The sequence below is a fragment of the Oncorhynchus gorbuscha genome, linkage group LG10 (genome assembly GCF_021184085.1).
Source record: "Oncorhynchus gorbuscha isolate QuinsamMale2020 ecotype Even-year linkage group LG10, OgorEven_v1.0, whole genome shotgun sequence".
Taxonomy (NCBI): domain Eukaryota; kingdom Metazoa; phylum Chordata; class Actinopteri; order Salmoniformes; family Salmonidae; genus Oncorhynchus; species Oncorhynchus gorbuscha.
The window spans coordinates 38,850,004-38,872,306 of NC_060182.1; the positions used below are offsets into that span (position 1 = coordinate 38,850,004).

The 22,303-nt window shown below is 44.6% G+C and overlaps 1 protein-coding gene across 5 annotated transcripts; it reads left to right on the forward strand.

Moving 5' to 3' along the window:
- The first annotated feature begins 194 nt into the window (after positions 1 to 194).
- LOC124046043 (junctophilin-2-like) lies at positions 195 to 21,239 on the forward strand. Of its 5 annotated transcripts, none has more exons than XR_006840941.1 (7): positions 195 to 1,137; positions 4,482 to 5,316; positions 14,307 to 14,425; positions 16,852 to 17,753; positions 18,696 to 18,792; positions 18,869 to 18,911; positions 19,090 to 21,239. XR_006840941.1 is itself a non-coding variant. In XM_046365991.1 (6 exons), the coding sequence occupies exons 1-5, from the start codon at positions 759 to 761 to the stop codon at positions 18,774 to 18,776; spliced, it is 2,316 nt and encodes a 771-aa protein (XP_046221947.1). In that variant the 5' UTR covers positions 195 to 758; the 3' UTR covers positions 18,777 to 18,792; positions 19,406 to 21,239. The 5 variants fall into 5 exon arrangements, 3 of the variants coding, with proteins under 3 accessions (XP_046221947.1, XP_046221948.1, XP_046221946.1); XR_006840940.1 differs by having other exon boundaries at positions 18,872 to 18,911; XM_046365991.1 differs by lacking the exon at positions 18,869 to 18,911 and having other exon boundaries at positions 19,406 to 21,239.
- Positions 21,240 to 22,303: the final 1,064 nt, after the last annotated feature.

Below are 22,303 nucleotides of genomic sequence, written 5' to 3' on the forward strand. Positions count from 1 at the left end.
TTTTAACCACATGTTGTTGATGGTGCATAGCTGATCGCTACCTTATTAAAACAGACAAGGTCTGTTTAAACGCCCTGTCTTCAGTGTGTGACTGTGGATATACCCTACGCATGCCCAACTCTGAAGTGGCGAGTGATCTGGGATGACTCCTTGCAGCAGGGTAAGGATTGGGTTGTATTTTTGGAACAGTGTGTGTGGATCTGCTCGCCTTGTTAGGTCTGCTTAAACATTTTACAACCGCACCAAGTGTGTTGAGATAGCAGCGGCAGAGTGAGGGGAAGCAGGGATAGGGGAAAAGGGGCTTTTCTATGGCCACCTTGGAAAGCCATGCAAGATCCCTGGCTCAACCAGCAAGATAATACATCAAAAGACAGTTCAACTAAATAAGGGCATATAAGTTTTGTCTCTCAGGGGGAAACAACCGTAACAAATCTTACTCAGTCAGCACAGAGGCTGCATTAAGTTCATGACTCTAAAAATCGACCGGGGATCAACAGAAGTCATCCGTGAGGGAATAAGAAAATGCGCGCCTAAATCAAAATTTTAGGGTCTAGTGCGAAGGCAACGTGAAAAATACCGAAAAGTACAAATAAATTCTAAGCACAGTACCAAGGATATCCTAAGTTGTTTTTAATGACAGGAGAAGGTGGATGCAGTCTGAAGGAAGAGATTTTTATCTTGACCAAGATTGATTTGTTGTCATTGATTTGACTTTACCTTTGAATCACATTTTTGTATAGAGTCACAGAAGGGAAGGTATGAGTGGAGGTCGTTTTGAATTTGATGATGGCGGAGCTTATTGTGGTGGTTGGGAAGGTGGCAAAGCCCATGGGCATGGGCTCTGCACCGGACCTAAAGGACAGGGCGAGTTCTCCGGTTCCTGGAATTACGGGTTTGAAGTAGTTGGAGTGTACACCTGGCCAAGCGGAAATACCTATGAAGGCTTCTGGTCGCAAGGGAAGCGCCACGGTCTAGGAGTTGAGACTAAAGGACCGTGGGTTTACAAGGGAGAATGGACTCATGGCTTCAAGGGGAGATATGGCTTGCGTCTGAGTGTGGGTAGTGGAGCAAAATATGAAGGAACATGGAATAACGGATTACAAGATGGATATGGCACAGAGACATATGCTGATGGAGGTATGTGATTGTTTTTGTTGTTGTATTATCTTGTCCAGTGCCTGGAGGTGGGCTTGACACTTAATCATTTACCAGCCATATCATGGCATTTAATTAAATCAAGTATACACTACCGGTGAAACGTTTTAGAACACCTACTCATTCCAGGGTTTTTCTTTATTTCTACTATTTTCTACATTGTAGAATAATAGTGAAGACATAAAAAAACTATGAAATAAACACATGGAATCATGTAGTAGCAAAAAAAGTGTTCAACAAATCAAAATATATTTTATATTTCAGATTCTTCAAATAGCCACCCTTTGCCTTGATGACCGCTTTGCACACTCTTGGTATTCTCTCAACCAGCCTCATGAGGTAGTCACCTGGAATGCATTTCAATTAACAGGTGTGCCTTCTTAAAAGTTCATTTGTGGAATTTCTTTCCTTCTTAATGTGTTTGAGCCAATCAGTTGTGTCGTGACAAGGTAGGGGGAGTATACAGAAGATAGCCCTATTTGGTAAAAGAGCAAAAGGCAAGAACAGCTCAAATAAACAAGGAGAATGGACAGTCCATTGAGACTTTAAGACATGAAGGTCAGTCAATACGGAACATTTCAAGAACTGTGCAGTCGCAAAAACCATCAAGCGCTATGATGAAACTGGCTCTCATGAGGACCGCCTTAGGAATGGAAGATCCAGAGTCACCTCTGCTGCAGAGGATAAGTTCATTATAGTTACCAGCCTTAGAAATTGCAGCAAAAATCAATTCTTCAAAGAGTTCAAGTAACAGACACATTGCAACATCAACTGTTCCGAGGAGACTGTGTGGGCCAAGAAACACGAGCAATGGACATTAGACCAGTGGAAATTTGTCCTTTGTTCTGGAGTCCAAATTTGAGCTGTTTAGTTCCAACCGTTGTGTCTTTGTGAACAGATGATCTCCGCATGTTTATTTCCCATCGTGAAGCATGGAGGAGGAGGTGTTATGGTGTGGGAGTGCTTTGCTGGTGACACTGTCTATGATTTGTTTAGAATTCCAGGCACACTTAACCAGCATGGCTGCCACAGCATTCTGCAGCGATACGCCATCCCATCTGGTTTGGGCTTAGTGGGACTATCATTTGTTTTTCAACAGGACAAAGACCCAACACGCCTCCAGGTGGTGTAAGGGCTATTTTACCAATAATTAGAGTGATGGAGTGGTGCATCAGATGTCTTGGCCTCTACAATCCACTGACCTCAACCAAATTGAGATGGTTTGGGATGAGCCGGACCGCAGAGTGAAGCAAATGCAGCCAAGAAGTGTTCAGCATATGTGGGAATTCCTTCTAGACTGTTGGAAAAGCATTCCAGGTGAAGCTGGTTGAGAGAATGCCAAGGCTGTTATCAAGGCAAAGGGTGGCTATTTGAAGAACATTTATTTTTATTTTTAAATAGTTTACTATGTGATTCCATATGTTTTATTTCAAAGTGTTGATGTCTTCACTCTCATTCTACAATGTAGAAAACAGTCAAAATTAAGAAAGACCCTTGAATGAGTAGGTGTTCTAAAACCGGTAGTGTATGTAAGGGAATCTGGAATTGATCATATGTAATAGCAATACAGTAATGTGTAAAAATATTGAATAGAACAAGAACGCCCGCACACTGTTAAAGCTCCCAATTCACTGCTTCATTGACAACGTTTCCATCCAAAACAGATCTTCGTCAGGTCAAACACACTGAGTGTTCACATCCCCAAAATATACACATTTCACCTCACATGACCATTGCGGACATGACGCATGGTGGGTGCAAAACACATTTGTATATCTCTAATAATGAAATAACAATGAGATGAGTGCATGTCATGGTTCCAGAACATAACATATGTTTACAAAATGACCAAGTGGGTAACCTGGACGGCAAGACAAATCAAAGTAAAGTAACATATTCAAGAAATGGTCTGATATCAAACCTTTGATTCAGACCTCTAGGAGACATGGTACGCAATCAGTGAATCCAATACAATTATCTTCTCAATAATAGATTGTCAGTATCTCCTCCCCTAATAATATTGTACCATTGCTGCACATCCATTTGCCTCACTTGACATTTATCTTACTTGACATTTAACATGTGAAGACAGGTAGAGGCAGTTGCACAGGATTGGTATTTATTCTCTGTGGTGCAGCTGAAGATGTAGCATCAGGGATATGAGTGATTATCTACAGTACAGTAGGCTTTCCAGCACAATCCTAATGTCCCGTTTCAGTGTTTTATGAGAGAATGAGCGACTAAAGCTTGCGCCAGTGGACCAAGGAGAGGAACCCAAGTGTTGCTGCAGATGGTCCATTGGGATCTTGCCCATTGCTAAGGACCTCTTGCCAAAGTATAGTGGCAGTGGGAGGCACATTAGTGGTGTGTGTCAATACAAAGTGTGTCCTGTGATGTGGCATGCTAAACTAAGCTATCTTAGCTGTTTTAGTTGCATTGTTGTCACACACACAAGAAGTCATGGGTGCTGTCCATATAATCTTGATAAATCGGATCCTCGATCAGCACTCCTACTCTGAGATGCAACATTAACAGGAGAAACATCACTGATTCCTCTACAATGTTGACTGAATGAACCGTAGCTTAGGCAGAGGAGTTGGCAAAAGCACATGGAGTAGAGATCTAGGACTGGGCTATGTCGTCTCATACTGTAACTGTACACTTGAACCTGCTGAGAGAGCACACCAATAATATTGGTGGCGGTGCTGTCTGTTTAAAGCCCCTGGTCCCTTCAGTAGCTGACTCATCAGACTTGGGCCCATTTGATTGGTTGATTGGGAGATTCTGACACCATGTGTCAGGAAGTAATAATAGTCCAGCAGGCTGCTGTGTCCTCTTGGCCTCACGGTCCAACTATAGCTACAGCCAATGGCATCCAGACAGATTTTGCATGACAGACTAGACCCATGATTAGTTTGGGTAACATATATAACTTGCACTGTAGTCTTTCACGCAAACTATATGCCCACCTATCAAATCATATGTTACTGTGTTGATGTAGTTCATAGTGTAGGACAAAGTAGAAAGAAATGTGTCAGTGTTCTCTGTCATGTTATGGTTCCTGACCTGCATTGATTCCACATAGTCTAAGTTACCTCAACATTGCAATGATGCAATTTATTCTACTTTCCAAACAAAACCATTCATCTCACACTGTTGATTTACCTTGCAGTGGCATAAGGGTGATGATAATGATAAATAGCCAACCCACACATCTTCAATGAAATTGTGTGTGACGTGTGAGGCTAGTGAAGACGGTTTAGTCTATATCTTGTCTATTTCTGTAGATGTTAACATATCTATTAATGCCCTCTGTGTCTTTTCAGGCACATTTCAGGGCCAGTTTACTGGCGGTATGCGACACGGGTACGGAGTCCGTCAGAGCGTGCCCTACGGCATGGCGGCGGTGGTCCGCTCCCCTCTCCGCACCTCCCTCACCTCCCTCCGCAGCGAGCACAGCAACGGCACCTTGCTCCAGCAGGATGTCCCCGCCATCACCACCACCAACGTCGCCGGCCAGGAGACCCGGGTCACCACGCCCACCAAGCTGGGGCCATCCCGGGGTGGCTTCGCCCTGACCCTCCAGGTGGACCCGGATGCCGTTAAACCCAAGAAGAAGGGCCTGTTCCGAAGGGGGTCTCTCCTGGGGAAACTGAAGAAGTCAGACTCCCGTACGTCCTTATCCAGCGTGAGGAGCAAGTTAAGCTTCCTGGGATCGAGGAGCGAATCTGCGTTAAGTTCTGCTGCCAGCGATGTGGCCAGCGATGCCAACTCCACCATCAGTCTGGGAGACGAGAGCCTGGCCGGGCCGGATGATTTCCCCCCCGTGGAGGCCGACATCGATGCCACTACCACAGAGGTCTACATGGGGGAGTGGAAGAACGACAAGCGCTCGGGCTATGGAATAAGCGAACGGTCCAGTGGTCTGAAGTATGAGGGTGAGTGGTTGGACAACCAGCGACACGGCTATGGATGCACTACCTTTGCGGAAGGGGGCAAGGAGGAGGGAAAGTATATGAACAATATGCTGGTGAAGGCCATGAAGAAGAGGGTGATCCAACTGAAGGGCACCAAGATCAGGCAGAAGGTGGAGCGTGGTGTGGAGGGAGCTCAGCGTGCCTCTGCCATCGCCAGACAGAAAGCGGAGATTGCTGCTTCCAGGTATAGACAATAAACATACTCTGAGTGTACTAAACATTAGGAAGACCTTCCTAATATTGAGTTGCACCCCCTTAGGCCTTCAGAACAGCCTCAGTTCATTGGGGAATCTTATCCAGAGCAAGTTACAGTAGTGATTGCATATATTTTCATACTTTTTTCATATTTGTCCCCTGTGGGAATCAAACCCACAACCCTGCGTTGCAAGCGCCATGCTCTACCAACTGAGCTACATGGGATGCACGTGTGAAAAACCCAGCAGCGTTGCAGTTCTTTGACACAAACCGGTGAACCTGTCACCTACTACCGTACTCCATTCAAAGGCATTTCAGTGTATATTATGCATTTTGAATATAGAGACATCATTATTTTGATTTTCCCAAATGCACATATAGTGAATGCAGGATCGACATTTAGCATCAATATGACATATAGAAACATCATTCTATGTTAGGATACCCTGGTTCCTCTGTCCTCTCAGCACCAATATACAGTATGTGGCCAACAAACAGGCAAATGTGTTTTATATTTGAGTATGCCATAAAAAAGTACATACAGTGCCTTGCGAAAGTATTCGGCCCCCTTGAACTTTGCGACCTTTTGCCACATTTCAGGCTTCAAACATAAAGATATGAAACTGTATTTTTTGTGAAGAATCAACAACAAGTGGGACACAATCATGAAGTGGAACGACATTAATTGGATATTTCAAACTTTTTTAACAAATCAAAAACTGAAAAATTGGGCCAGATCAGTCAGCAGTTGCAGGTGTTGCCCTCATGCCTTATCTGGCTGTGGTCACAATAGGAACCATAGAGGACACAGGGGAAAACAATACTTCTCTGTGTGGAGTTACCAGGCTTCATAGACAGTTGGTAGCTGCCATGCAGTGTCATTCTGCCTCTGCCATGTTTTAATTAGCCTTAGATTGGAGATCATGCTTTAATTCTTGCATCCATTTTCCCTTGCTACTCTCATGTGCTTCGAGGACAATCCTGGTACAGTAGAAGAAGGATGTTTATTGACGCCACTGTTCGTAGGCATCATGGTGCCTCAAACAATGAAAATGAAAGCCATTCTCCTCCTGCAGTGTATGGGGATCCAGGTGAAGAGCAAAGTCAGCTATGTCAATCAGAAATTACTGTCAAGTTCAAAAGGGGAAGAGGCAATGCCATGGTTTCAGTTTACTGTGCAGCCCCTTGGTGTAATGGTGACATGGGCCTTTCTCTAAAAGGTTGTCTGTTGGATTCCCTGACAACCCTCTTACCTTTGCTGTTTGCGTCATGTGTGTGACTGGGTATTGTGTCAGCAAATTATTCAATTCAAGTTGTAAAATGGACAGTAAAAGTAGGGAGGAGAGGGGAGGAGGAACGGATGAGAGGGGAGGAGAGACTAGGGAGGATAGAAGGAGAGGGGAGGAGAAGAGGAGGAGAAAGGAGGGTGTTAATGAGGGGAAGGAGAGAGGAGGGTGTTAATGAGGGGAAGAAGAGAGGAGGCTGTTAATGAGGGGGTGAGAGAAGGAGAGAGGAGGGTGTTAATGAGGGGAAGGAGAGAGGAGGGTGTTAATGGGGGGTGAGAGAAGGAGAGAGGATGGTGTTAATGAGGGGAAGGAGAGAGGGGGTGAGAGAAGGAGAGAGGAGGGTGTTAATGAGGGGGGTGAGAGAAGGAGAGAGGATGGTGTTAATGAGGGGAAGGAGAGAGGGGGGTGAGAGAATGGCCAATATACCAGGGCTAATGGTTGTGCATAAGAACAGTGCTGAAACATGGTATATTGGCCATATACCACACCCCCTCGTGCCTTAATTGCTGAATTCTATCGCCTTCCACTATGAGCCACCACTAATACATCTGAGAGGAACTAGCATACTTGACCGTAAGGGAACCTAGCTACAGGGCACTTCAGTTTAGATTGGTACACTTTTGAGAGAGGGTGTTGGTTGAGACTGCTGATAGCGAGGGAAACCCCTGAGGCATCAGCTTTGATATCTGACAGAGCATATCATAATTAGATTTTGTTCTTTGTGTACTGTAGGCCTAGACCTTATTTGCACTCTTACTCACAAGCTCAGGCTACCGACACAGAGAAACAGTCACTGACGGTCAAGATGACACAGGTTTCCTCCGTGCCTCACCATAGAAGGCAGCAGTGTTTATGTCTACTGGAAGCCACAACAGCACCTGAAATAAGCCCAGTGTTTACAACAGTAAGGCTGCGCCCCAAATGGCACCCTATAGCCTTTATAGTGCAGGGCCCATTGGGTAGTGCACAATATAGGGAATAGGGTGCCATTTGGAACGCATCCCGAGGCTCTGGCTGATGAATTACAGATCTTGTCCTGGCTCCTAGGCAGATGGAGATCTAAATATTCCACCACTGATACCAGCGGCATTGCAAGAGTTATGGGCCAAACATTTGTTGTATTGTTTTCCAGTTTTGCTGGATCCTCTTCTTCAGACAGGCCTAGCCATGAAGACTCCATACATAGACATGTGAAACAGCAAGCAGCCTTTTGAGGACTCACTGTGGAAACAGACGGTTAGTGGATGAAGGACACCACGGTGGTCTTAACCTGCCTGGTCCCTGGAGGTTTTCATCAATGAAAGAGGCCAAACCTGATTTGCACCATACATTCTGCACATTGTCCCATACCCCGGTACCTCTAACCGGTGACCTCCAGTAAAGCAAAACTGATACAAAATCATTGTTCTAGTTCCTACTATTTCACTATTATTCCTACATTGAAAATAGTAAAGTGGGCCTCCCGGGTGGTGCAGTGGTCTAGGGCACTGAATCGCTGTGCTCGCTGTACCACCAGAGACTCTGGGTTCGAGCCCAGGCTTTGTCGCAGCCGGCCGCGACCGGGAGGTCCATGGGACGACGCACAATTGGCCTAGCGTCGTCCGGGTTAGGGAGGGTGTGGCCGGTAGGGATATCCTTGTCTCATCGTGCACTAGCGACTCCTGTGGCGATGCTCCTGTGCACGCTAACCAGGTCGCCAGGTGCACGGTGTTTCCTCCGACACATTGGTGCGGCTGGCTTCCGGGTTGGAAGCACGCTGTGTTAAGAAGCAGTGCGGCTTGGTTGGGTTGTGTTTCGGAGGATGCATGGCTTTCGACCTTCGTCTCTCCCGAGCCCGTACGGGAGTTGTAGCGATGAGACAATATATTAACTACTAAACAATTGGATACCATGAAATTGGGGAGAAAAGGGGGTAAAATAAAATAAAAATTAAAAAGTGTCTGAGCTTGTCACTTGGACTCAAGAAATGGAAACGAACGGGAACTAACTAATCATTCATACATACTACACAGAGGAGTACACATTGAAGCCCTCTGTTCTGTTGTTGTGGAGGGGTGAAGGACAGGGCAGGGGATCTAGCCAGGATGGTATCCCTTAGCCAGACGTGGACCATGTCTCTGGCAGCAGTGACTCTCTGCGCGCTGCCCAGCCATCAGCCATGGTGCCGGGGCCAACAAGCAGCCATTGTGATTAAGTCAGTGGTTTATAAATACAACCTGTCCATTGAGACACCCAGCCGCCCTTAGGTTAGGTTAGCTAATGCTCCCTCTCCCTCCCTGCCCTGACATTCAGTCAGTATTTTGAGGTGGGTGTGTTTTTGGTCTGATGTGAGGCTGAGTCTCTTCAGAGTATATGAAGGCAGCAGAGACCACGGCAGTCTGGGACTGTCTGGGTGTAAATGGTGCACAGAGAGAGCGAGAGAGAGAGAGAGGCCTAGTATCAGTAGTCAGTAAGAAATGGAGGCCTAGACTGACTGGGTGACTAAATAAGGGCAGGCACACACTGTTGCTGAATCACAATCACAGGGGAATGCAGGCAACAGTTGATTGCTGTTGCTATACCGTCTTCCAGCAACTTTCCTGCCCAGTCTAAATAGTCTACACTCTGCCTGAGAAGGCAGACCAGTAACATCACATCACAGTATACACTGGAAGTAGCACTTGCTGTAAAACAACTAATCAATGAAGCGTGATGGAAGGAAAACAACCAAGGCTTGCTTACTTGACTGATTGCAGGCTTGTTTTCTAAGATCCAAAAATGGAATATGTTTCTGGTGTTAGTGTCCTCAACTAAGCCTGAAGACAACTTTGTGTGTCTGTTGGAACCGTTTGTTAGCTAATCCCCATGCAGTGACAAAGCTCTGAAACAGGTTTTAGCACTTTCTCGCTGGTAGCTAGCGGACAAGGAACCAGACCTGGGTTCAAATAGTATTTGAAATAATTGCAAATACTGTAGCTGGGCTTGATTGATCTTGCCTGGCGCAACGGAAATAATAGAATAGTCACAAAACTACAAAAAAAACTCGCCTATCTTGCATTCCAGGAAGGCTAAAGCAAACAGTTAATGTAAAACGACTTCAAATAGTGTTTCAACCTAGGTCTGCAAGCAACACATAATTGACACCACAGCAGTCAGTCAGCCTTCCTTGCGTCAGCAGGGGTGTCAAATGGTTTCATGGATATAAATATGACCGAGCTCATAACTAAGTGGGGATAAGAGATTGGCGTATACATGTACCGCACCTTGCATTAGCCGGGTGTCTAGACTTACATACTGTAGTGCTGATATGTACATTTTGTTTCAATGCAGCCAATCATATGATTTGTAAATATGAGTGTTGCGGATAACACCGTCTATTCTTAGCTTTGTACTGTATGTACTCTTGCAAGACCTATTTATTGCCCGTGTGTAGTTAGAAAGGATGACAATATGACGAAGATAAATGTGGTGAGACACACTTGTACCTGACTACGCGCGTACGGATTTTGTCAATCTTCCCATTCACATTGTTTCAAATCAGAAGAGGTCAAATGGAAGTTTAATGTCGTTGTCGGTGTCCTATCACCCAGAAGAACAAGCAAATCATGTATGTCCTGACTGCTCTGTCAAGTAGCACATTTATACTGCTGGTACTATGAAACCCTCTCCCTGCTATAAGTTCAGGACCCCACTCATCTGCAGAGCACCAGTGACAGGCCACGATGACACCGGGTCTCCTGTGACTGTCGTGTGAAGCATGAAGAAAAGTAGACTGACCTCAATATCATTTCTGGCAACAGTGAAGGATAATGAAGTGGGGTTTTTTAAAGCAGAAAATGACGTTAGCCATTCTTTTTCAAGTGAGTGTCAAGCTGGCTTTATGTTCACCTTTCAATGTCGGTTGGGGTCGAAGGCAAGTTTGTGACGACTGACTGAGTGTCTTGCATTCGCTGGCTTCATGCCCTTAGAATATGGGGGTGTCTATTGGGGGAGTCTAAACGCACATATGGTATTTAGGCCGCAGCTTCATATCAGACTTTGTTGAACAAGTCTGTTTGAAGTGATTGCTATTGATTACTGCGTCGCATTGCAAGAAAGGCATTTCACTGCACATGTGCATGTGACATTAAAACTTGAAACTTGAAACCTATCAGTAGAGGGCCACCAACTAAATTGTAGTAAAACTGCCTTGGTTCTGGAGTACTGAGCATTGATATTAGTCTGGCCATAGATCTCTTTGTGCTGGTCTCAGATCTGTTTGTGCCATATTACCTGATGGTAAAACTGATTGTTGCCTGGTCCTAGATCTGTTTGTGTTGTATAGCCAACTCCTATGGCACAATATTGACCACAGGAGTTGGCATAGGAGTTGGCAATACAGCACAAACAGATCTAGGACCAGGCAACAATCAGTTTCACCATCTGGTAATACAGCACAAACAGATCTGAGACCAGTCTACACTAATGGTTTACTTAGCGCGCCATCTGAGAGGACTCTGAGGAATGTGAGGAGTACTGCAGGTAGTCAGAAAGCACCATCTGTTGTGACACTCCTCCCACGGAATGGCACTGCCTGGCAACCCAACAGAACGGCACTACCATTTTAGGAACCTCTGAACACTACACACAAGATCATGTTGTTATGTGTTACAAGTAGCCTGTCATATCTGTGAAATGTTAACATTTTAGGATGTACAGTATGTTTGTCTCACTACTTACTTGCACAATGTGAAATTGATCTTTCTCATCAGTCTAGACCAAACCTTGAGCCTCAGCCTAGACCACATTTTCATCAGAATGTCTCGTAGTATATTGTGCAGTTTTGAAAGTATGTTTTATACAACTTCTTACCCAAGTTAGAAGTTCATAGGCTTGTAAATGGCAGATGGGCTTGTCAGCTGTTCAATAGCACAGACTCTACAGCCCTCAATGGTACAGACTCCAGCCCTCCATAGAACAGACTCTCCAGCCCTCAAATAGCACAGACTCTCCAGCCCTCAATAGCACAGACTCTACAGCCCTCCATGGCACAGACTCTCCAGCCCTCCATAGCACAGACTCTCTAGCCCTCAATAGCACAGACTCTCTAGCCCTCCATAGCACATACTCCCCAGCCCTCCATAGCACAGACTATCCAGCCCTCCATAGCACAGACTCTCCAGCCCTCAATAGCACAGACTCTACAGCCCTCAATAGCACAGACTATCCAGCCCTCCATAGCACAGACTCTCCAGCCCTAAATAGCACAGACTCTACAGCCCTCAATAGCACAGACTCCCCAGCCCTCCATAGCACAGACTATCCAGCCCTCCATAGCACAGACTCTCCAGCCCTCAATAGCACAGACTCTACAGCCCTCAATAGCACAGACTCTCCAGCCCTCCATAGCACAGACTCTCCAGCCCTCCATAGCACAGACTCTCCAGCCCTCCATAGCACAGACTCTCCAGCCCTCCATAGCACAGACTATCCAGCCCTCCATAGCACAGACTCTCCAGCCCTCCATAGCACAGACTCTCCAGCCCTCCATAGCACAGGCTCTCCAGCCCTCCATAGCACAGACTCTCCAGCCCTCCATAGCACAGACTCTCCAGCCCTCCATAGCACAGACTCTCCAGCCCTCCATAGCACAGACTCCCCAGCCCTCCATAGCACAGACTCCCCAGCCCTCCATAGCACAGACTCCCCAGCCCTCAATAGCACAGACTCCCCAGCCCTCAATAGCACAGACTCCCCAGCCCTCAATAGCACAGACTCTCCAGCCCTTAATAGCACAGACTCCCCAGCCCTCCATAGCACAGACTCCCCAGCCCTCCATAGCACAGACTCCCCAGCCCTCAATAGCACAGACTCCCCAGCCCTCAATAGCACAGACTCTCTAGCCCTCCATAGCACAGACTCTCTAGCCCTCCATAGCACAGACTCTCCAGCCCTCCATTGCACAGACTCTCCAGCCCTCCATTGCACAGACTCCCCAGCCCTCCATAGCACAGACTCTCCAGCCCTCCATAGCACAGACTCTCCAGCCCTCCATAGCACAGACTCTCCAGCCCTCCATAGCACAGACTATCCAGCCCTCCATAGCACAGACTCTCCAGCCCTCCATAGCACAGACTCTCCAGCCCTCAATAGCACAGACTCTCTAGCCCTCCATAGCACATACTCTCTAGCCCTCCATAGCACAGACTCTCCAGCCCTCCATAGCACAGACTCTCCAGCCCTATGTCTGCTCTTTTATCAAGATAACCAACCTGTCTGAGATTGGGCTGAGACTACTGTATAAGAACATTGTTGACTTAAGAGCAGACCGGTGTTGATATACTATATCAAGACAGGGAGTCCCAGCCACCTCAGCCTAATTGTTCCATTGGGGAAGTGCTGCCTACCCCTCAAAGTCTTTAAGTGGATGGATCTATTTTGAGCCCAGCAGTGTAACATTACAGTATGTCAAGTATTTACATAGTAATGATAATCAGTCAGTCTCAGCCCCAACCTGAGCTTGAGCCTGGGGTTGATATCAGTATCATTGAATCCTGAATGCCATCACTTTTTACTTGGTTTTATAATAAACCCTGGGAGGTAAATCAGAGAAAAATAGAAGAGAAAATGTTGGGCAATAGGAGGCGTCTGTAGAGTATGTTTAGGCACAGTATACATCTTTAAGTGCTGTCAAACTCCAACTTTTGATAATAAATCTATTTAATGTCAAACAGACACGTTGTGCAGACACAATATACTGTATGTTCTAAAAGTTTCACAAACTTCTGTACGTATTTGATCAAGGATGATTAAAGTAGTACGCAGTAAATAGGTCCATTTTTGTATATTTTTTAATCAAAGGTAACTGTATACTAAATCTGCATGTATTACATTTGCCTTCTCTACAGTATGTATAAATACACAGACTAATCCTGAATAAATCTGTGAATATAACATACACAGTACAGGGTAACACCCTGCAAACACGCTGGCACTAACTCATTGTCCGGGTCGAGGTGTTTAAAGAGTCATTTATTTCTGTTCCAGCCCAACGAGAGAGTAGGACACCCTCTCCAGCTAATAATAATAGTGAACCACATGACCAACTCAACTCCACACATCAGCCCTTAAGCTTTTTAAATGAATGAATATTGTAAACAAGTAGAATTTTGTAGTATTTCTGTCCATTTCAGTCTGGTTTTGGATTTGTACAGTTAGTATTCATTTTTACAGCACAACCCCTTAGTTGCTTTGTGCTTTTGGTTCGTACCAATATTCATCTCTTGGACTATAGGGCTAACTGGGTATATGGCGTGATATGGGAATCTTAAGTGTTGAGGATGTTCTCATTGCTTTTTATAGTCCAGACAGAGTGCCAAAGTATCTTTCCAAAATAAAGAGGAAGGGAATGGATCGGGATGGCAATGGCAACCGCAGTCCCCTAAAACCTAGCCAAAGTACAGCAGGATTTCCCAATCATTTTCACAGGCAAATGTTGTCATGATCAAAGATCAGAATCGGATTAACGATGTTTCAACTCTTCGCCTTAGATCTGTACATTTGAATATTTGATCACGATGACATCATAAGTAGCTACAGATTTAGCATGCTTTTGTAAAGTTGAACAGTTGAGGCCCTTTGCTCCACTATGAGCTAAAATAAGTCAATCCATTAAGTAACTGTAAGGTTGGGTGAGTTGATGTTGAGTAAAGAAGCTTTGTTTGTTTCCCTGCAGGACGACCCATGCTAAGGCCAAGTCAGATTCTGCCGATCAGGCCTCTCAGGCTTCCAACCAAGAGTCCAGCCTCGCCAGGTTGGTGGCCAGGGAACTGTCCCCTTCATTCTATCAGCCAGGTATGTGGACTGGACTTCTCAGCTGCGGGATTGATATTGACAAGAGAAAAACATATACAAGAGCCTTGATTTCCAAGCTTTCTTACATCCGTTCCAAGTGCTGTATGAGACTTGGAAATATAGTAATAATTGACTTTCAAGAACAGTATTGAAAAGCAAGTGTTACAAAGTGAATTTAACGAAATGACAAGATTTTAATAGCTGTTCTGTTCAAAGCATCTAGCATGTTGTTGTTTAAAATGATAGATAGATCTGTCTTGCTACTGTTGCAGCTAGTCTTTGCTTGGCTTGGGCAGGCACTCCACAAGGCTAGTCACCTTTGACTATCTAAAAAAAGGACCATCTTACTTGGGTAGAGCAATCATATCAGTTTCCTTACAGGTCTGTCAGGGCCCAAACAGTCAGGCCCCAAAGCCTTGTCGAGTGTGCATTTCTTTCTCCCTTCAGTCACTCACTACCCACCCAGGACCCACTGAGTGCTTAGCAGATCCAAATAGATACTGATAGGACCTCCCGCAGCGGTGTAAGCGGTGTAAGGCACTGCATCACAGTGCTAGAGGCATCACTACAGACCCAGGTTCGATCTGGTCGTGATCGGGAGTCCCATAGGGCGGCACCCAATTGGACCAGTGTCGTCCGGGTTAGGGGAGGGTTTGGCCGGGGGGGGCTTTCCTTGGCTAGTGAATCCTTGAGGCGGGACGGGCTCCTGCAGGCTGACCTCGGTCATCAGTTGGACGCTGTTTCCTCCGACACATTGGTGCCGCTGGCTTCCGGGTTAAGCAGGTGGGTGTTAAGAAGCGCGGTTAGGCGGGTCATGTTTCGGAGGACGCATAACTCAACCTTCGCCTCCCGAGCCCGTTAGGGAGTTGCAGCGATGAGACAAGATTGAAATTGGGGAAAACTTAAAATACCAAAAATAAATTCATAAGAAATAGACACGGATAGAAAGTTGCCACTGACTGTCAAGTGCCTGCATGAAATATCTGTGTCTAATGGTACAAATGGGGCAAGGTCACAGTGTCACTCAACCACACTGAAGCTGACAGGGAGAAACAGTGCTATTGTGAAGACAGACGCTGGGAGACGGGAAGCAAGTACAGGGAGTGAACATTTAATGAATAACGGACATGAAACAAAACACAGACACCATTTGGACAGTGGGCACAAAACGACCTTAATGCAGACACGGGGAAGAAAATGAGGAAGTGACAGATACAGGGGAGGCAATAAAGTTATATAGTCCAGGTCAGTCCCATGAAGCACTGATGCGTGTAACAATGGTGACAGGTGTGCATAATGATGTGCCAGAGAGGGGAAGTGGGAGCAGGCGTGACAGCTATAGACTATAGTATTTCCAGAATTCTTCATTTAAGTATTTTCCTTGATCTTCTTGATTGAAAAATTGGGGCTAAAATTGAGGGCTAATGCTAAACACCAGTATGTGATTGATAGTAGATTGTCTCACTCCCTCTACTAGTCTCTTTTGTCTTTGTTTGTGCTTGCTTGTACTCTATGTCAGATAAATAAGTGGTTACGTCAGAGCCTGTTAATAGAAGGCTCTGAGTCAAGTCAGTGGTCATGTCCGAATTAACATACTAGCGTACTACATACTTAAACCGCATACTCATTTCGAAGCTTAATCTAGTTGTAGAAGTCACTCTTTTTTCCGACTGAAGTGTTTGATAACAGCTGATAATCAGATAAATTGACGCGCTGTACCAAAATGAACGAATGGCTGGAGTCAACGCAATCACACATTAGACGAAGCATTTGGAGTACTATTTTCACAATTACAAATACTCTAAAACTTTTTTGCATATTATTTAGTACGCTAGTATGGGTATTCGGACATGGACAGTATTTCAATTCCTACCCTGCAAAATGATCTTATAGGTTGTACATCAAAAACCAGCTAGCAGTTCTTATTTCTTTAGGCCTATATTACAGACTCAACTTGTTTGGTTTGGCATATTGCAGTTCAGCTATTAGTTTAAAGGCCGACTCTGTGATATTTACAGCCTAAAGTAGCGTGTTTCTAGACCTATGAAATATCAACCCTATGTGATATTTTAAGGGAAACGCAGTTGCTGCGTTTTCTCAGGCCAACTGTAGTCACCCCATTGTGACTGTCACAGGACTGTGTTACAAGAAGACAGAGTGGCTCCAAATACAAATCTAGACCTTGGTGATACTCCTCAAATCCATCCACGACTGTCTGCACTTCCTAGCTAATAACCTCCAATATAACCTGCACTAACCATTTTTTATTAGCTACCATGTAAAACAACACATTTCACCGCACCTAACCGGTGTACGTGACTATAAAACATCAATAAATAAATTAGTCTGATCTTTATCTAGTCTGATCTTAATCTTGTTGTTATTGGAATCTCATCAAACATATATTTCTCCATGTTGTTCCACAGGCCCAGAGTACATGAAGAAGAGAGCGCTACAGGAGATCTCAGATGGCAATGAGAACACAGGCCCTATAATGCATGAACCACTGTTAGCAGGGCAGCCACCGACACCCGCTGAAAGCCCAATGCTGCACGACAGGCCTGACTCCTCTCCAGCCCGCACGCCCTCCCCCAGCCCTGCTGTGACACCTCCAGCGTCCAGGCACTCCAAGCAGGGCTACGTCAGCAAAGAGGATCCCCATCTCCTCGGCCCCGCTGGCTGGAACGGGGACAAAGGCAATGGAAGTCGGGGGAGCAGCCGTCCCAATAGCAGAACCAACAGCCGGCCCACCACTCCCGCCCCTGCCGCTGCTCCCCCTGAAGAGCGCCTCGCTACTGCCCCCATCCCTAGCAGCCGCGCCTCCAGCCGCTTGAGCAACAAGGTAGAGCAGGGCTCGGACCTGGAGATCAAACCCCTGGAGAAGACGGCATCTGAGGCTAAAGTGTCCGAAGCTGCTCCCTCGATAAGTACCAGTGTCGCCTACTCAGAAGAAGAAAAAGAAGCCCCACCCCTTCCTCCCGCCTCCAAAATGTCTTCCAAAGCTGCCGTCACCCCCGAGCCTAAATCGTTAGAGCCCAAACAAAGAACAGAGTCGGTCAATGAACGACCCGTGTCCACCATATCTGAGAGCGAACCAGAGTCCAGTGCCCAGTCTGTCAATAAAGTGTCACCCAAGCCTTCGCCATCACTCAGGCAATTGACGAAACAGGAGGCCAGTCCAGCTTCAAAACCTGCCACACCTGCACCTACACCAGTGCCTAAAGCTGTCAAGCCAGCCCCGAAGGTTGAACCCAAAGCAGAGGCCAAGCTGATGAAGAACATGGTGAAGAGCCCAAGTGAAGTTACAGAAGTAGTAGAATTTGAGCAGGTAAGGCAATTCAAACACTCAATATCTCATGTATTGAAACGTTTTGAGAACACATTTAGTCAAATGAAGACTGTCCTTACATGTTATGTAGTACAGTCTCCCATGACCTGGGTTCGAAAAGCAGACTCAAGTGCAAATATGTAACCTGATGTTACTCTGGAGACAGTTATCTGAAGTTGATGCTGGTCCTTTAAACCACACTAATCAGACCCCATTTCTAATTAACCTCCCCTCCGCTTTTCCTCTGATGTAATAATAATTATCCCTCTAGTTATGTTTGTACCGATTCTCAACTACATTTCCTTTCTGACAACCACAATCAAGGCAATTTTCACATTTGTTGTTGGGAGCTTACCAACAGCTACCATCGTTAGCTACACATGTCCAATTTTGTAATCCAGACGACCCATTCCGATCTATAAAAGTATGTAAATGAACGATGCATTTCAGGTGTTTGTTACATAAGTGTTTATCGAGGCAACAGTTGTTTGTTCTGAATGATTATGGAAACTGTAGATGGCGTGCAGACTAGTGGTTCGTCTGGGACGTGAGACCTCGGCATTCTGCCCTATATGGCATGTACTCTAGGGAGGTTTTTCCATGGCCCAGGCCCCCTGTGTTGAAAGGAGCACACAGCATATGGGAACCTACCAGACCACCTACCAGACCGCCTACCATGCAGCAGCAGCTTCTCTCCCAGTCACCATATTTCACAAGTGTTGTTACTAGAGTCATTACAGCATTGCTACACAGGAATGGATGCAACTTAAATGTAAAAAGGATAATAGCGATTTCATTTTTCATTCATCCCATTTATATTGCTGTTGTTTCATAGATCTTAAACAGGTCTGTCTTGAGGAAGACGTTTTTATCTCAATATGACAAACCTGTGTAAAGGTTAAATAAAACATGAAATGGATCTACTGTACCTCTCTCTTCCAGAGTCCGAACACCATCATGATAACCATGGTGATTCTTCTCAACATTGGCCTGGCCATTCTCTTCGTACACATCTTGTCATGAAACACTGTCGACCCAGGTAACTAACACAGCACTATGACTGTCCTGCCAGTTACAGATATACACTGAAAGGAACCTGTTTCTTTTGTTTCAAGCAGTCAAAACACAATGGCACTGAACTTCTGACCCTTGCAACCTGTAAGGAAATGTCTGTTTGATCTGGTCACGTGACTAAGTATTGCTTGATTACAACAACAATTACCGTTTGCATGTATTGACTCGGAGGTACTTCCAGGTGGTGACGATTATGATGATGATGATGAGACATTAACTTGTCTTCATATTTGTTTTGTGTGCTTGACCTTTTTCCCCACAGGTCACCACCTTGCTGTGGTGTTGAGGTCATTTTTAAGCAAGGACCATACAGAACAAGAAAACTGCCAAGAAGCACAAGCCTTATATGAAGGAAGCATGTGACAGCTCCTCCACACACAGCCTCTTGTTGATGTGACTGCGTTGAGGTTCTTTAAGGCTAATCTGCTTTCCAGAGGCTTGGAATCAGAGGAGGCTGGTGGGGGGAGCTATAGGAGGACGGGCTCATTCGTGTCTGTAATGGAGTTAATGGAACAGTGTCAAACACATCAACCATATGGAAACCACATGTTTGATTCTGTTCCATTTATTCCATTCAAGCCATTACAATGAGCCTCTCCTCCTATAACTCCCCCCGCCAGCCTCCTCTGCTTGGACCATATGAATCCGGATTGAAGGACATCAATGCATATGAATCCATACGGCTCAGGATTGAAGGACATCAGGAAGAGGGTCTGGAAGAGAAGAGGGTCTGAATGGACACTGTGTTTGTAAAGAAGAGTTGTTGAATGTTATTCACTGGTGAAGTCTTTGGTAAATGATATTTCACTGTATCTGAGTCAACTAAAGCACTGTGTGTTATGTTTTCACAAAGGGCTAAACCCTTCATATTGGAAAACACTGTCTCCTCAGATCACCGGCAGATTAGAGTGGTTGTGGTGTGGACAGGTTAGAGTGTCAGGAAAGGATTAGTTAGCTTTGTAATTAGATATTTATTTAGCTGATATCTTGTCTATAGGAATGTAATCTCTGGGAAAATCTCAAATGAACTGAATATTCTCTAATTTCTGCCTATTTTTGCCAATTATAATTAGTGGTTTGGGGCTAATATCAGTGTTCCTATTTATTGACAGAAATCTATATTATGCTCCAATTAGTTTATCTGCCTTCTTCCTTTTTTGCCCTATTCTCAACTTTCTTCAGTAGTCATCAATAAAGACATGTTACAGTCTCTTTGACGTCACAGGGCTCTAAGACATGAAATGCTGGTTCTTTATTCGGCAACGCCTGAGAATCCGTGATGTTCTTGTCTGCAATGGCAATGCAACCCACCACAGCAATGCAATGTAATGGACAGTTGATTTTGCACATAACATATTCTCTCTCCAAGGCAATTTTGAGTGAGTCACACTGGAATGGTACTTATAAAACAATATCTGTATTATTTAGTAAGAGGCTTTCAAATGACACAGAATCGGGGAGGAATTCTAGGTCTTTAACCAGTGTATGTGGTATTGGATTTCTGGAGTAATGTGTATCTATGTTGTTTTCTGGTTGTCTGATCAAAAGAAACGTAAAGCAGCCTATTGAATGGTTTGATTTTATTAAAAACATGACATGAAAATAATGATACATTTGGGTGGGCGGTGGGGAGTCAATTTTGTCAAGTGTAGATTTCGAGAGGGTATTTATTTGAACAAATGGGCTTGCGTTGTTAGGACGTAAATGTGAGCAGTTTTTTGGGAATTCAGTTGGTCTGTCTGCTTCAGAATAAGTCACACCATTTAAGATGCATTGCACTCAGAACAAACCGTTTGCGCTTCATAATCAATCAAGATGACTTTCCTCCTAACGTTTGTATGCACGTGGGCACTGTTGTGGGTGTGTTTTTGTACCTTTTTGAAGTACACATCTCCAATGTGGTGTATTTAAAAGAAACACTCCAGGTCTTACTTTACTGGAGAGCACTACAGTATGAGATTCTGCACTGTATAAATCCTTATTTATAACTTTATTTCCCCTATGTCCCCGAACAGTTGTCTTCCCTTCAAAGACGATTGATAAGTAAGTGGGAAAAGATATTCAAGATAAGGTACTCTTGTACATTACGTAAAAGAGGCCTCAGATCTACTTCCTTACTAATCCAACTCCCACCTATGGACAATGCACTTGTATTGTTTCCCTCATGCTCATAGCGACATGAGACTCTTCAACAGTCTCCTTACTCTCGACATTGTTTCATAAAACATTGACACTTTATGTAACATACTTTCATTGCAATAGAACACGAACGAGACCCTCTATCAGAAGTGACTGGGCTAATCCAGGAGCTGATTATTTAAGACATAATCCTGGATGGATCCCATTGTATTCATAAATATTGCTTGTCCTCTTCTAAAATTGTGAAATGAAAATAAAAGATATCTTCCAATATTGTGGCGTATGTCATTTTCTTCACGGGGAAGATACTTGCACAATAAACACATGCAAACCAGGCTGCAAGGAGTACAAAGGCCTTGTAAATGAGAAGACCAGGCTTTTTGGGCACATGTAAATACCTGACCCATGCATGCACATTGACTCATAATATTCTATATACTGTTGTTTTTGCATTCTTTCTGATCTCATGGCATCATACCAACGTCAAACCCCTTGCTCGTATATCAATTTTCCATAGATACAGCACATGGTTGCTTATATTTTTGTCATACCATTACAACCATGTCTAATCCATACATTTAATGAGCTGGATAATTGTAAAGGAGCCTATATCATGTTTTGAGTCTACACGCAGTGGGAACAAAGACAGTATTTTTAAACCCCAGCTGTCCTCTCTGCCAGCTTGACAGACCCCCCCCCTATCCTGACTGGGCAGGATATGAATTCCAGGACCTATTTTAGATCAGGGCTGTGAACTAGGACTGGGTTCTTCTTAGGCCTAGTTGACTTTCACATTTGTAAATTGGAGTACATTTCACTTTTCCAATTCACAATGAATGTAGTATTGTAGCATGTATTATTTGTTTTCATTCTGAGGGTGAACAAATGAAGTGTATTTGGTCTAGCTCTACCCTGTATGCACTTATGGCTGTGATTTTTTTTCAGATACATTTTTGAAGGGACTTTTCTAAATGTGTTGATTTAATATTACCTTTGAGCTGTAGTGTAGTGTTCAGTATTGAACTTGACCGGCCAACTACAGTAAGCGTCTATTGGTAGTTTCTGCATGTTCATGTTCACGGCAGGACAAGGACAAGTATTTATTGCACAACACTGCCCTCTAGACAATAATTTTTGTAGGTATCAGAGCAGAGGTTCATCCTACTTACAGTCTTGAAAACCAACACACACGAGCACCATAGCTGCACTTTCAAAGAAAAGCTCTCATATATTTCAATTATTTAAACTTCGAGTAGTTTAAGTAAGTCGTTTTAAAACGTAATTATTTGTTTACAGGTTAGTATAAATATGTAATAAGCGTAGTAACACATACATTG